The following is a 15314-nucleotide window of genomic DNA, read 5'->3' as shown; positions in this document are numbered from 1 at the left end:
TTTCCTAACAGTCAATCTAAACCTCCCCTGGTTCAATTTGAGACTGTTTCCTCTTATCCTGTCACTAGTTACCTAGGAGAAGAGGCCTACCCCCATCTGCCTACAATCTCCTTTCAGGCAGTTGTAGAGAGCAATAAGATGCCCCCTGAGCCTCCTCCACACTAAACCACCCCAGTGCCCTCAGCTGCTCCTTGTAAGACTTGTTCTCCAGACACTTCACCAGCTTCCTTGCCTTAAATAGAGAGGGCAACCCCTCTACATCCCTCTCCTCATGGAGAGGAAACCATAGTTACTGTATATGTGTTCTTCAGAGCATGTGTCTGTCTGTATTATTAGATTCCTTTTCCTACTGTTACGGTTGTACTGCAGTGGCTACCGTAAATATTGGTATTCTCCTTCTGAGGCAGTTTGTTCCTAATGTTATTTTCTGTTGTTGGAGAAACTTAAGAACAATCAAGGATAACATAAACAAATTTCTAAATAAACTTTCAGCAGTTTGTTAAATTGGGGAGAGGGATGCTTGAACCAGAATCTGGAATCTTAAATATCTGTCTCCCCAAACAGACAAAAGCCTCAGATTGAGGCCTCAATGTACATCTTAATAGTACAGACTCCTCTTTAGTGTTAAAATATACTTGCTTTATAAGAAAATCCCATTAAAAAATAAAGGGGCTTGAGTCCAGACCTCAGCGTAGATGTAATTCAGGTGTAATGTGACAGAAAATGGAACAGTGAATACAAAATTAAAACTTTGGGAGGTCAGAATCAGGCCTGAAACCAAGATAGCCTAAAGACATCCAAAATTGTTGCTGTAGCTATAGAGAGGAAATTTTGATTAAAAATTAAATAAAAAATCAACCTAACTTTTTAAGAATACAATTCCCAAAGTTGCAAAGAAAGAGTTGCTGATGCCAATTTTTAAGCTGTGGAGCTCCATAGTTATCTTTGTTATGCTGACTGCGTAAAATTTTTGGTGATGTGTCTGTAGCAGGTTGGTGTTGAGTCTGTAACATTGATACTCTGATATCTCCCTCCTCTTTCAGCTAACCAACTATTGGTAAAGATCAAAGAAAGTGAGGAGGAGGGCTGACAAGAAACATGTATGAGAGATTCCTGCACAGCTTTAAATAAATAAAAAGGGAGTAAGACTTCAAATCTGTTCCAGGATATCTGTGCGTGTGGGGCCCCGTTTTACTGTAACGAGCTACATTAGAGCATGCTGTCATACTTAAACCTGTATGAATCTGGTCCTTTGAATATTAATGTATTTGACAAAAATAAAGTTGTATTTCACTGCAAATATCTGGGAATATTGAAGCTGGAAAAAAAAATAGGGCTTCTAATAGACTAACGACAATTTGTCTTTTATATACGTTTCCTTCCATAGCAAAATTATATTTGTGGCTTTCCATGTCAGTGTCTAGTTTATTTCACTTTCCAATTCTCAAGAGCTGAGGAATGTTAAAGTTAGAACCTAACTTTCCCTTCCTTCAGAAATGAACAACTCCCCATTAAAACTTAACAAGATAAAAAGGAAAGCAGGAAACAATAAATACAGGGTAAAAACTCTTCCACAGTGAAAGATAATCAGCCAAAATAAGGCTTTGCAGGGTGAGCAGGATTTTTTCTTTAACACCTTACAGAAAGTATCAATGCACTTGCATTATCTAAATAGTAAAAATGTTTGGAATAGAGGTGGATCAGGAGGGCATCAGTATGATCTATGAGACATGACACTTCCCAGTACAGTGAAAAGAAATGACACTGTTTTTCTTCTACTTGGGTAGAGACCAGCTGCAGTTCTGTATCAGGGGCTGGAAGTGAGGTGGTAGATTCTGCCTGCTTGCTCTAACTCCATAGTGATAGCATGCTTAGGCCTTGTGTTAATGCTATAGATTTTACCCCAATAGTTTTATGTAACAATTTACCTGCCCTTTTTAAATGTAAATGTTGCAGTCCAAACAGTTGGCAACCTCTTGTTAAAAATGTGCCCTCATAGGTTTTTCATGCCAAATACTTTTAAAGTATTTATATTCTTGCAACCTCCTTGTTCTGTTTCAGGTGGGTCTGAATAAAACTATCAGTAGCAAAGTAGGAATGTAAAAATCCTGAAGCTGGAACTTAATGCATGCGTAACTGAGTTTGTTTCAGATGTGTTGGTCTTGTAGGGTGTAAAACAACAGTAACAATATTATTAGTGACTTATGGTGCCCTAAAAGCAGAAGAAAAAAAAATCTAAAAATTTCATAATTCTAAATATATTTATATATAATAACTCTAAAAAAAAATCATAAGACTGGTTGATGATGGACTGGTGTGTATATGAAAGTGCAGGGTAACTATGGTGTGGCATAAAAGTTTTATTAATATAGGTTTGTGATGGTCCCCTTACTTGCAAACAATGATTATATGAGTAAGTTATGTAGTTCATTACAAGTGAAATGCCTCTCAGTGCTGGGTACATTTTTTCCAGCTAAAGTGTTTAATTGGTGTGGAATTCTACATGAAACATGCTATAGGAAAACTATATGGACGCCTCAGCAAAGCCTGATGTCTTTGTTACCATGGGTGAAGCTTTCCACTGCTCTGATATGGCAGCTCTGGCCTTGGGTGTCCTGCAGATTCCTGTGAACAAGACAGTGCTGTTGACTGATTCTCCTCGCCAGTAATGTGGGGTCTGACTGGGAAAAGGGCTATCAGCAATCCAAGGTCATATGTAGCTGTTCTCAACTGTTTGTTGCTGTTGCTGGTAGCTGATAAAGGCCCAACGTCTGAATAACAGGAGAAGCAAGGGAAGCACGTGTGTGGCTTAATCCTATTTTTGCAATATGCTCACTGCCAGGCTGCACCAAGAGCTCTTTGCCTGCAGAGCAGGAATGGGCCTATATAACCAACCAAACAGGACCAGAGGGACTCATTAAACTCCTAAAATGACCTCAAACAGTATTTTTTTAATTCTTTGAAAATGTCACCAGTTTGTGTTAGAGTATCTCAGGGCTTCACTGAATTTTGGTGCCTTCTCTCAGTAGCACAAATCTGCCTCCACTTCTGTAGCATGATATGGTCCTAGGTTATTTTTTCTTTCATGTGAAGCAAAGTCATCATTATCTCACAAGTGAATATTGCCCATCCTAGGGTAAATGCTAGAATTTGGTTGATGTTTGCCATTAAGTAAATATCATGGCAGTAAGAAAGTCAGGCCAGATACCCTCGTAATAGCGAGATGTGACTCTGAACTAGCAACCTATATCACCACTTCAGGTGTATGCTAAACCATTTGTTTCTTTGCAGCATGTACATCAACTGTGTGCTTCTGAAAACTCGGCAGTTTGTGGTTAGCTTTTCCTGTGAACAGTGAGAGAGTGCTGAACAGGAGGGTCTGAAGTCACATTCAATGTCACCTGGGCTACTACCGTATTAAATAATATAATGTAATATGATAATGGAAACATTCTTAAAGATTGCTTCCCAGAACTGTTTTGGGATAGATCTCAGCATCTTGGCAACTCTCCAGCTGATGGAAAGCTTATTTCTCCTAAGCAGTGCCTGTAACCAAATGACTTAGATTGCTTTGATGGAAGAGACTATTCCCTCCAGGGATATACACTTGGCACAGTACCTAGGTTGACCTAGTAGCTGGAGTAGGCAATGTTTTGGAAAAAGGGAGCCTGGGCAGGTCTTAGAAAGTTTAGCTTACTGCGAACTTCTGATGAATCCCTCTTAATGAATGGGACACTGCTGCATTGCTCTCTTCTCCCCTATTCACTGTGGCTAATCATTTCTCTATCTTTGTTCTCCATCCCTCTTCCTTTTCTCTTCTGCTCCAGTATTAAAAGGTTTATTTAGTCAGACAGTTGAGAGAGAGATTTTGGTTGTCTTTGTCTTTTAAGATTCAGCCCGCTAGCTCAGGAAGATTGCTATTTCTACTTCTGTTAATACTTTAATATCTCACAAACATCATTACTTCAATTCTTTTATTCATTGTCGTGGATCAAGTTGGTTCTGTAGTCTCCTCTCTTTTACTGTTCCTACAGCAGTGTATTTTAACTGTTTTTAGTTAAGTTTCATCTGATTATATAAATGCAAAGAATGGAGAAGCAGGCTTGGGTTTGGTGGTGGTTGTTTTTTAAAGGGATAGAGGATGCCTGAAGGGAGGGAAGACCTGAGAGAGAGAAGCATTGGATGACAAAGCTTACATTAAAATCAGACAAGAAGAAAACTTCTTGGTTAGATTGTGCTCTTGTTGATGCCTCGTTTGCACTGGTGTAGTTTTGCGAATGTCAGTGAATTTACTGCTGAGACTGAGATCAGGATTGGCACTTAAATCGTGTAAGTCATGCTCCATAATTCATTAGCGACCCTCTTTAATTAGTTGCAGGTAAGCCCAGACTTCCTGGAGTTTGCCGTCTTCCCAGACGTGGGCTCTGCCTGTGCCGCGCCGCGCTCCGGGGTCCGGCCTGCCGCCCGCTCCGCACCGGTGAGGCTCGCCGCCGGGCTCCCCGTGCCGCCAGCCGGGGCCCGGCTCCCGCCGCGCCAGAAGTTGCGCTGTGGGAGAGCCGGGCAGGGCAGGGCAGGGCCGGCCGCCACGCGTTATGTAAGGGCGCAAGGGGCTGCGGGCCGGCATGACTGACAGGGAGAGGGAAATTCCTGGGGGAGGGGGAGCGGGAGCGGCGTGCCCTGGAGCCGCTGCCAGCGCCGGCGGCTCCCGGAGACCTGGCGGGGAGAGCGGCCCTGGAGGCAGGGAAGCAGCCCGGGAAGGACGCCGCCGGGGAGCGTGTGGAGCGAGCGGGGCGCCGCGGGCTCCTTTCCGCGGTGGGGCACGCCGCCTGGGAAACGAGGGGCAGCGACGGCGGTGCGAGGGGACGAGGCGTGAGCCCGGCTGTCCCTCTCCCGGCGCGGCGCGTTAGAGCTGGAGAGCGGCGGGAAAGTCTCCCCCGGCCCGCCCTCGCCCCCTCGATCCGCCCCGGCGCGGCGGCAGCCCCGCCGCCGGGCGCTGCCCCTTTAAGACCTGCTCGCCGCCAGTTCCACCGAGAGGGAGTGACCTCTGGGCTTTGACAGCTCCCCTAATAACTAGCAGAGCCCCGGCTCCGCCCGCGGCGCCTGATTGGTCGGCGGGCCGGTATGCCGCGCTCTGATTGGCTGGCCGCTTCCCCTGAGCGAACCTTTAGAACTCCGAGACACAATATTCTGTTACATTGTAGCAAAATGGCGACTGTCATTCACAACCCCCTGAAAGCGTAAGTAGGAATCAAAAATGTACATATTCCGCGTGGTTTAAATATGAAAAAAGGCGCCTTTCCGGCGCCGGCTGCCAGCCTGAGCCGGGTGCCGGCAGCCTCCCGGCGGGTCCCTCCTCCCGCCCTCCTTTCTGCCCCAGCGCCTCGCTCGTTTTTTGTGCAACACATCTCCGCAGCTCGCGCCGAAATTAACGAGGAAAAATTGTTCGGCTCGCGCGCCGGTTAATTGGCGCCCGGGCGCGGAGGGGGGCGGCGGGGCGGGGAGGCGGCGGCGGGCTGCCCGCTGCTCCCGGGGCGCCGCGCGGGGACGGCAGCGGCGGCGTCCCGCGGGGGTGCGCGCACTTGACAGCGTCCTGGCCCCGCGGTCCGGGCGGGCTCGCCCCATCGCCGCGCCGGGTTCGGCGGGGTGAAGGACCGGCCCAGGGCAGCGGAGGGGGGGGGGGGGGCGGGGGGAAGGCGGCTCGGTGCGCGGTGCCTCCGCGCTCCGGCCGCGGCGTGGAGTTGCGTCCGCAAATCTTTGCGGAGTTGCGATGTCTTGGCGAGGGAGAGCGAAGCGGCCCCCTCGCTTCGCAGCCGAGGGGCGCGGGGGCGGCACGGCCGGCCGGGCAGCGGGGGCACCGTCGGCGCATCTCGGCGTTTGTGCGGGCGAGGGAGCGAAGAGGGAAGGGAGGGAAGCAGGCGTGCGTGAAATGAATGACTCGGGACTGCCTGCCGGTCGTTGATTTGGGGCAGGAAGTCCGGAGATCTGTTTTGCATACGACAGGCTTTCGCTTTTCGAAGTGGCAAAGAGAGTTGATTGTGTTTCCATCTTGAGAGTGGGCACAAGCAGCCGAGGGCTGCTCGGACGGGATCTGACCCGCTGCTCGCGGGGACACACGGGCAGGGAGGGAGGGAGCGCGGGGGCAGGTGCCGCCGCTGCTGCGGCGTTCCGGGGCCCCCGGGCTGGAGCGAGGCCGCTTTACGAGGGGGACCGCGGGAGCCGCTCGGCGTCTTCTGGATCGCGTCCTTTATTTTTCTTGTGGTCTGCAGCGCACGCCGTTAATCCCTGAAGGCATTAAGGAGAGTGGGATTTGGCACCGTATGTGGGGAGAGGAGCTGTCTTAACCTTTTTAAAACGACTTCTCTGCTAACGGGGGCAGCGCTCTTGCTGTTAAAGCAGGGAAGCAGAGTACCTGGCGGTGACGCTTCGTTTGCACTTTCTGGCTGCGCTGAGTGGGTGTTTTTATACCTTTGACTTTTCGGAGATGAAATTAGGGCTGCGAGGTGGTTGGTTGGCTTTTTTTTTTGTGTGTGTGCGTGCGTGTGTTTGGTTTTGGGTTGTTTGGTTTTTTGTTGGTTTTTTTTTTTTTTTTTTCACCGACTCAGGTCTCTCTGGCTCGTGTCGGAAAAACACTTGAAGATTTTTCCAGGGATTCCAGCCGCTGTCTGTCTGCGATCTGGAGGGAAAGGAAAGCCTCGAGCTGGGCAGGGGTGCTGACATGGTTATCAGCTCTCCTGCTCGGCCCTGGCAGTAAACCTTTGCTTTCATTTACCCGTCCTCTCGGTAGCACCTTATAAAAATCCGCGCGAGAGGGAAGCGCAGTTGTCGGGGGGTTAACCAGGGAAGTCGGAGTATCCTCATGGCGGGGGGGGGGTGGCGGGGGGACTGAACACGCTCCGAAAACCGCGCGGAAGAGACGGCGTGTCCCCCGTTCGACGGCGGGTTTAGTACTTGTGCGGGCGGGAGCAACTTCTGCCCGTGCCCCTCCCGGCCGCCGGGCGTTGCTCCGGCGCACCCCCCGGGGGCCGCGCCGCTCGGCTCCACACCTGGGCTGGGAAAAGCCGCTCAGGTTTGTGCTATTCACCAGCAGTGCCGGTGGCGGGGAAGCCCGCCTCGGTGGCCTCTGGGGACGGCGGGCGAGAGGCGGGGAGCTCCCGCGGAGCGGCGAGCGGCCGCGGGCCGAGGAGCGGGGCGCAGCCGTGGGATCACGCCGGGCGGCCGCCCCCGCCCCGCCGGCGGCCGGGACCTCGCCCCCTCGCCTCGCACTTCGTGACACCGTGGGGCTCCCGACAGGCGCGGCGGAGCTCCGGGAGGGCGGATCCTGCCGAGGGGCGGCTTGTGCCCAAATGAATCGGGGGCCCGATCCCGCTGCTGCTGAAGTCGGGGAGGGCACGATTAGGCCATTTATAATTAGCATCCTTCTCCTCCCCTCGCCCCAGGGGGGTGCGAGAGGAGGAAACAATAGACATCAAGTGCTGGGTTCGGTTTTCTCTGTGTGCCTTTTAAAGTACTAATGCGATGTGGAGGACACAGAACTGGTACTGGCTGGCTGACACCATCTGCGTTTTTTATTGACAACTTGTTTAATAAAACATTTTATAATTTTCACTTATTCTTTAAAGTTGCTGATCGGGAAACAATACACAGGTAAATAAATTATGCATGGGATAAATTAGGACAAAAGCGGTAGGACACATAATAGGGGAAGGGATGCAGTGCACAGTATTTTATCCTCGTGTGTCCTTCCTGACAATGAAAGGGAGCTGAATGACATTTGCATTTCCTCTGTCTGCGTTTTGATTGTATCTCAAAACCCACAAACGCCCCCTACAGAAACTGGCCACACAAAGGTTTTGCTCTGAGATGGGGGACAATGTAGACACTGAGAAATCCTAGCTCAGGTATCAAGCAGCTCCCTGCGTGTGCTTGTGCATTTAAGTGTGGCCAATATTCAGTTTATCTCCGGCCCTTGGACACATACGTGGCCTTGTTCATGCCAGACTAATCTCTTGGGATAATGTATGACAGTGTACCTGGGCATCTGTGGGAACATGTTACATAGAATAGCTCCGTGCGTGGAGTCCCTTCTTAATGATTGGCACCTCCTTACACTCAGCTTGCCTCTTTCTCCATCTAGTGCTCTCTTCTCACTTTCTAGTTCTCTTTTGGTGCTTTCATCCCTTTGCTCTTCTCCACTTCCTCTGGTGATCGAATCAACCTGACATGACTGCCTATTATTTCTGCCGTTTAATACCTTGTTGTTTACCAACACAGTGCTACAGGCGAAAATATCAGAGATCTAAGTGTAACAGATCTGCAAGGGAAAGGTGGCAGGTGTCTGGATAAACACATTCTTCTTCATCTGTAGAAAAGGCAGTATTCAGGTAGCTTTGATGGGACAGCCGTGGAATTGAAGTGCTGGATTTGTTGGGTTGTTTTTTCCACTTAGTCTGTATACCTATCCCTATACTTTTTCTATCTTCTTTGCCGTTGGATATCTTAATATGGTGACATTTGAGCGGTGCAGAAGAAGAAACAAATGCAGTTTAAAAGTATTCTGAATTACTTCAAATGTCAGTCAGAAATCTCAACGGACTTTGTAAACATTAATTAATTAAACCTCTCAACACCCCTGTGAAGAAAGGATTATTGCCTTTGTTTTATGGATGGCTAAACTAGGATAAAGTGATTCAGAAACTTTCTATACAAAGATCAAGTCCAGAATGCAGCCGTTCAACTTCCAGTCTTAGCATCTAGACCCATTTCCTCCATCTCTGCCTTATTAGAGATGTGCATATGGTACTGTAATGCATTTAATGTAATTAAGACCTTGTAATATACGAAGTCTTATCTAGAAGCAGAGCTGGTTTCCCCCCACCTCTTTTCTGTCTTTACTCCCACAGGTGACTTTTATTTCAGGTTGTCAATTAAACATACTCACTGGAACATATGTCAGGCTATTGCCTTTTCTGCACATGAGATTCCCTCATGCCGTATAGCGCTCTGCCTAGAAGCTCACCAGAGGAGCTGTTGCCTTCCCATAGTTTGGCCTTGGAGTAGCAGTGCTGCTGCTCTCCCTTTCTTTGCTCAAGACAGCCTGTGGGACAAAAGAAGCTAACTCAGGCTCAATTGCTAGGCTAGGTCACTTGCATGCTGACTGTATTGTTGGATAACTTTGACGTGCTTGGGCACACCTGTTCCCTGCTGGGTATTTGGGGACCAGATCATCACAGACATGTGTGCGCAGTGCTGTGGCTGACCTTATAAACCCTACCAGACCTGTTCTGTCTGTGTTCCCGCTGCAAACACACAGCAGCAGTCAGATTTCTAATTGCTGTACCTTTTCAGATAAAACTACCTTGACAGCCAGCTCTGACCCCTGGGCTGCCAAATGGCCGTCCTTGTCATGAAAAACTCTGTGGCATGAGACACCTGTGAAGAAATGGTCTGTGCTCACATCCCTGTTTCATGTCAGCAACTGACCAGTGTGGGTCTTGGGGTCTTGTGTGGCAAAAGTATTTCATTAGTGGTAACTTTGGCTTGAATTCAGGCTGGGGACTGTTGACTGAAAGGTCCTCTATCCCCTTATGCATCCCTGAAACAGCCCTACATCCTGATTAAGTGCTCGTGAAGACTGATTTTTTTTTTTTTTTTTTGGATGTTGTTGCATAAGCATCTGGTTGCTGATTTTTAATATTAAAGTATAACATGCAGTGCTGCTTTCAGCAGGTGGAAGCAATAAATTGGACGGACAGTTAGGTTGCCAGTTCAGTGGTTGCAAGTGATGTGGAGGTGATTTTACTGTGGCTTTGCAGAAGGGAATTTTCTTCTGCTTGACAGAACAGAGTTGTCGGGCACATTAAATTGTGTACCAAAATCTCTACAGTATTTCCAGTGTGGCTCTGATGTCACTTAAAAACACAAATGAGCCCTAGTGTCATACGTTTCAAACCAAAACTGTTGTCCACATGAAAACTGTATTTTCTGTATCTTAGCACCAGCTTTCAGAGAAAGTGAGGGATGAATGTTATTGTATTTATGCAAGGAAACATAAGCATAAAACCAAAGTCGTTGGGGGGCAGAGAAGCCAAGTTAAGAAGATCTGAGGATACACTGGTTTGAATATGAGAGAGTCTGATAAATGGTATGTTACTTGTTACAGCATTATGTCTGGTTCCATGAGTCGCTTGTGCATGATTAGTGGTTGCAGTGCTTTTGTAATTTCGTTTTGTTTGTGTTCCAGCCTTTCACAGTCTGTCCAAGTTGCATGGATGGATGGAGGTTGTATCACAAAATTGTCACTGAAGAAAAAGTTTCTAAAACACATTGTGTGTTGTGTGTGAAAGCAATATTGAACTGAGTTGTGTTAGAGGCCCAAAGATGGGTTTTTTTTGGAGTGTGTAAAAATTTCATGGTAAGCATATGTCCAATGGGCTGGGTGCATAATGCCTGTTAGGTGGGATTCACAGTGTCCCAGTGGGAATAGTTTACCCAGACCATGCAGAAGTCCAGTACACAATGCAGAATGGGGGGGTCTGTCTGCACTTTGAGTCATGGCGAAGGTAATACGGCTCATCCTTTGTGCAGCCTAATGAAAATTGATTTCTTCCTCTGCCTTCCTATAACTGGAAGTGTGGTATTTGGAGGTTGTTCTCAAGAGCAGACTTTGTCCATCTTGTATATCTGTCTTCTGCGATTTATGACAGTTGGCTGTACCTCTGCTGTCCCAAGATGAGGCATTCCAATCCCACCATTGGCTGAGAATAAACCATCTTTTAGGATTATTGTTTGCCAAGTCTGGTGTTTTCTCACTCTGGTTTGTCTTTCATGTCAGAGCTGAATTTCTTTGCTTCGTAGATCAATTTTACAATCTTGGTATTTATTCTGGGCTCATCACTGTGTTGTCTGTATGTGATGTTGCCTTGAGCAAGAACCATCCCTGTATTGTTTATCCCCGAGGACTTGTAGGAGTGGAATGAATCTGTTTCGGGAGCTGACGTTTTTCTCCCTTGGACAGACCAACCTCTGATCTGAGGATTCCCTGTCTGTGGTGGCATACTCCCACATGCAGAGAAGCAGCACCAAGGCAGCATTGCTTAAAGACTGTTCTGAGGGCTTCATTAGGACTGTACTGTTCTTCTGGCTTTGCCTGGCAGTTTTGCCCAGGATGCAGAAACTGAGGTGTGTTAATTGCTTCCTCAGTGCAGGTCCCAGTTTTAGCACTGGTTTGTTTCTTTTAAGGAAAGTTATCTCATCAATGCAATCTAAAAGAAAGTATACTTTTAAAATCCCACCCTCTTTTTTTTTTTAAACAATTTTTTTCAGATGGAAGTGCTTCTTTCTTGTCTTTAAAAAATTCTCTACTATTTGTGGAACAAACCCAAATACACTGGATTAATGCATGAGAAGCAGAAAGAGGTTTTCCTTTCTTATTTCAAAAGAAAGAACAGAACTGCTTAGTGTATTTTCACTGTCTAAACTGAGTGACATGTAACACAAATATCCTGAGCGAGTGCTTGAATACTGAATGTTTAAAGTTCTTATTTATCTTTAATAGCCTAAATTATTACAACCTTGATACTTTTTTTGTAAAAAAAAATTGTTATATATGGTTTATTTCCCAGCAGAGCATATTTTAACCACAGATTCCCAGCAGATGTCTCAGAGAAGAATAATGCAGTGTCTCAATGGCTGCTGGCAAATATCCTTCTCACACTCTCAACCCCTCCAGTATGGGAATAGCAGGAGTATGTCAGCATGTGTCTCAGTTTTCAGGTTACCTGCCTGAGCCAGGTGTGGTCAGAGAGTTGCAATTCCAGCTGCATGGAAGGCTTTACTGGTGCTCCAGCACTGTCTGAGGGGAGGCTTCACAGGGAGTCAGTGGAGCAGCGAGAACAGGGCAGGGATGGGTACTGATGAGTGTGCACTAGGTGGCTGTGATCAGCAGCGTGTGCTTGCCAAATCCTGATTCATTAATTTCGTGTTCTGCTGAGTTGTAGCTAGGAGAGAGTTCCCTGCTCAGGTGTTGATGGGGGCACAGACTACATCAATGTTATTCTTCCGGTGAGAGAGGCTGGAAGTGATATTTAATATTGCAGTCCCTTGTGACAGAACTGATCCAGCCTAACTGGGGATCATCTCTCCATTCATACAACACCAGGAGTTCTATCAGTCTTTGACATCTGCTAATGCTGTCTTTGATTTCTGATAATTTTTATAAATTAATACAAAATGCCAACTGTAACTTGTATGAAATCTTAGTATGCAAAAGAAAGGAACCCCACGTAACTTACAGTTTCTCCCTCTTGTTTCTTCTCAGATTCTCCCTTGTGATACAAGATAAAAGTCTTGCTTAAGATGTGCTAAATTATCTGAAAACACGTGGCTTAATGCTTCCTGCCTTTCAGGTCTCAAAAACCTACCTAGGTTGGATGGTGTAAAGAAAATCGGGTGCAGCACAGTGAAATAAGGCCGTGCCCTGAGTTGGTTAATTCCAGTCTGCCCTACCGCATCAGCTGGCAGGGCTGATTTGATCTGATCAGATGCGGGCATGCTACTTCTGCCAAAATGCAAAGTACAGTGCTTATGCTGCTTTTATGCTTTGAGTTGGCTTCATGCTAGCTGCAGGAAGATAGATTATGCCTGTTGGAACAAAATTTCCTCTTGAAAACGTTTTGGGTGCTTTTCATGTTTTGGAAGACTAAGTGAACACCAGTTCAGTGCTTTGTGTCACATGGCTTTGAAATTTTTGGTCTGGTTCTAGGAACTTTGCAGTTTCTAGTCTTCCTGTGGATCCACAGCCTGATGTGGTTAGCCACAGAGTTGGGAGAAAAATTGAAATGGCTGGAGTTACAGCCCAGATAGTTCACTACCCAGTGAACAGTGCTATAGGGAAACCTATAATGGAGACACAAAGTTAGTGTCATGTCTTCAAGCGAAAAGTAATGTCTATATTCCCATTTCCTTCAAGACCAGTTTTGAAGAAAGTCGTCTGTGAATTTGTGACTGTTGAAGTATTTTGGTCTCAATATTGTTTCCTTAGAGACTGTGTTCAGTCAATGATGGGGACAAATATATTTTACGTTTATGATTACTTTAAAACCTATGCAATCTGAATAAGGAATAGTGGAAACAGTGGTTCAGAAACCTGTTTTACTGCTAAGCTCCTTTGGTCTTGACCATGAGTTAAAACTGCATCATATTTGAGGCTGGTATCCTCCTGAGTGTTCAGATAAATGACTTGCTAGTGTTCAGTATCAGAAATTATAACATGAACCCACTTGTATCTACAAGCCTAACCTGATTGCATTTGGTTTGTTGTTTTTTTTTCTTTTACTTTTTTTGATAATTACTGAAGACTGTTATTTTTAAGACTGTAGGGTTTTGTGCTTTCTCTGGATTCTTTATCCTTGAAGTTTTCAGTTCATTGGCATGTACCTATTAATGTGAAATATGGAATAAATCAGGAGCACAATTTTAATCCAGAGATTAGTACCTTTTACAGATAGAGTAGTGCAGGTTAAGAGGCATGTGAGATGTGATGGGTAGGGGTTGGTGATGGGCAGACTCTGCAGTGATCTCTTTCTCCACAGGTGTGGAGAAACCCTCTCAGCTGTAGCACTGACATACTTCTACTACTTTGTCATATCTGACTGACTCTTTAAATTTTAGGGCTCACTTCTCCAAGAAGGATGTGCCCCTCTGTTAATTTTTGTGGTATTAGTCCTCAGTGATCAAATGGCATGTGGATGAAAGCAATGTTAATACCTCTCCCGGTAGAATGGGGCCCTGAAGACTTCTTGCTTCTCTCTCTTCTCCTGTGCTGATACAAATGAATGGGAGCTTGGTCAGGTTAGCTGGTGTTATGTTCATGGCAAAGAAGTATACCTGAGGTCAAAATCTAACAAAAAAATGTTGATGGGGGAAATATGTGGAAAAGCCTTCTCAATTTCCTGTCACTAGATCTGATTGGTCTTTGTTGATAGTCTCAGCTAAATGTTTTATCTTCTCCTAGCTTTCCTTTCCCTCACCTTCCAACCCTTTTCCCCCATTGACCTCTACAAGCGCAGTCCTAGCTGTTGATTTATCAGGGCAGGCTAGCTCAGCACTGTGTGGAGATTGCTTTTAATTAACTCTCTTCTTTTTTCCAACCTTCAGGGAGCAGCAACCCTTTAATGATTTTAATATTTTATCTGGATTTATATCCACCTGATGTGTTGTTTGTTGCTGTACTTCCTCACATGTTCTCCCTCAGTCGTTTTCCAAAAGGAAACGTTCATTTCAGGCCCCTCACGCAGGATGAGGAGGAGGGTTTTTAATGGCTTCTGGACTGGGAGGATGGACTGCCTGTGATCTACTCAGGTGTTTTGGAGGAGGGTGGGGAGTATGAGGTGATGCACTTTGGTGCTGCCTTGGAGCAAGGCTCGCTTCAGCGGTCTGCCTCCATGCACAGGGAGAAGCAGCTTTGTTTCATGGTTGCAGCCTGGCAGATCAGAGCCTACTGAATTAAACCTGATCCCTGATTTGTTGTATGGCATAGATAAGTCATGAGTTTATTCTCAGTCAGGTATGACTCTCGTGCTAGTCAGGCTGACAGGTCTAATGGAGGGTCCCTCTTCACCTGCAAAAGACTACCTTTGCCTACTGTAACTCTACCAAATAAGATTCCTTCAGACTGAGAAGAAAGCAGCTATACAAAATTTCTCCCACCTGGAATTTCCTCTTTACATATCCTACCATGAGGATTTCAGGAAGTTCCAGCACAAAGTATTTGGGAAAAATATATGTTACTTGTAATGTAAAGTATGTGGCACTTTCATGCCAGAGCAGGAAAATGCTTTGTAATCATGTTTAAAGTAAACATCACAGTCCCTTTCACGAGGTTATTTTCTCCATTCTTCTGATGGGAGGAATGGCATGCACTGACTGACTTTGGTGATGGTCACACTAGTCACATCATCAACCATTGCCAGAATTGGAGGCTTAGAAGCCACATTGCTTTGCGTTTGATGTTGATGTGTTGAAAGTGAATGGGAATCCTTCATTGGTAACACTTCCATGGCTGAGCTGAAATTAGGGGCATGGAGGAAGAGTGGGAAAGTGAGTTAAGACTGTCTGCCTGGCTCTGATGGAAGTAGTTCACCGATTAAATATCACTAAACCATCCTTAATGGTGGTGGTTTGTGCCTAGAGCTGATAAAGGCACTGTTGGGGTACAAAGATTTTACCACAGAAATGAACCAAGTGGTGAGTAGTTTTGCATTTCAAAATATACATGCTGCACACCAGACAGTCTGTTCTGTACAATTCATGCACTG

At 46.3% G+C, this 15314-nt stretch overlaps 1 protein-coding gene across 6 annotated transcripts in view; it reads left to right on the top strand.

Annotated features, from left to right (window-relative positions):
* Positions 1 to 15314, top strand: part of DPF3 (double PHD fingers 3) — a 189752-nt gene that overhangs the window by 21137 nt on the left and 153301 nt on the right. For 5 of the 6 annotated variants that reach the window (XR_008746492.1, XR_008746491.1, XM_005243744.4 and 2 more), the window contains exon 1: positions 5169 to 5237. The exons of the other annotated variant lie outside the window; for it this stretch is intronic. Coding sequence is in view for 3 of the 5 variants with exons in the window: in XM_005243744.4 (XP_005243801.3) it covers positions 5206 to 5237 (32 nt within the window). In the remaining 2 variants the exon portion in view is untranslated. Of the gene's footprint in view, positions 1 to 5168; positions 5238 to 15314 lie in introns of those variants that run through there. 6 annotated transcript variants of the gene reach the window in all.

Source organism: Falco peregrinus, chromosome 1 (assembly GCF_023634155.1).
Source record: "Falco peregrinus isolate bFalPer1 chromosome 1, bFalPer1.pri, whole genome shotgun sequence".
NCBI classification, from domain to species: domain Eukaryota; kingdom Metazoa; phylum Chordata; class Aves; order Falconiformes; family Falconidae; genus Falco; species Falco peregrinus.
Note: the sequence above shows the minus strand (reverse complement) of the source record. Positions and strands in the feature narration are given on the sequence as shown.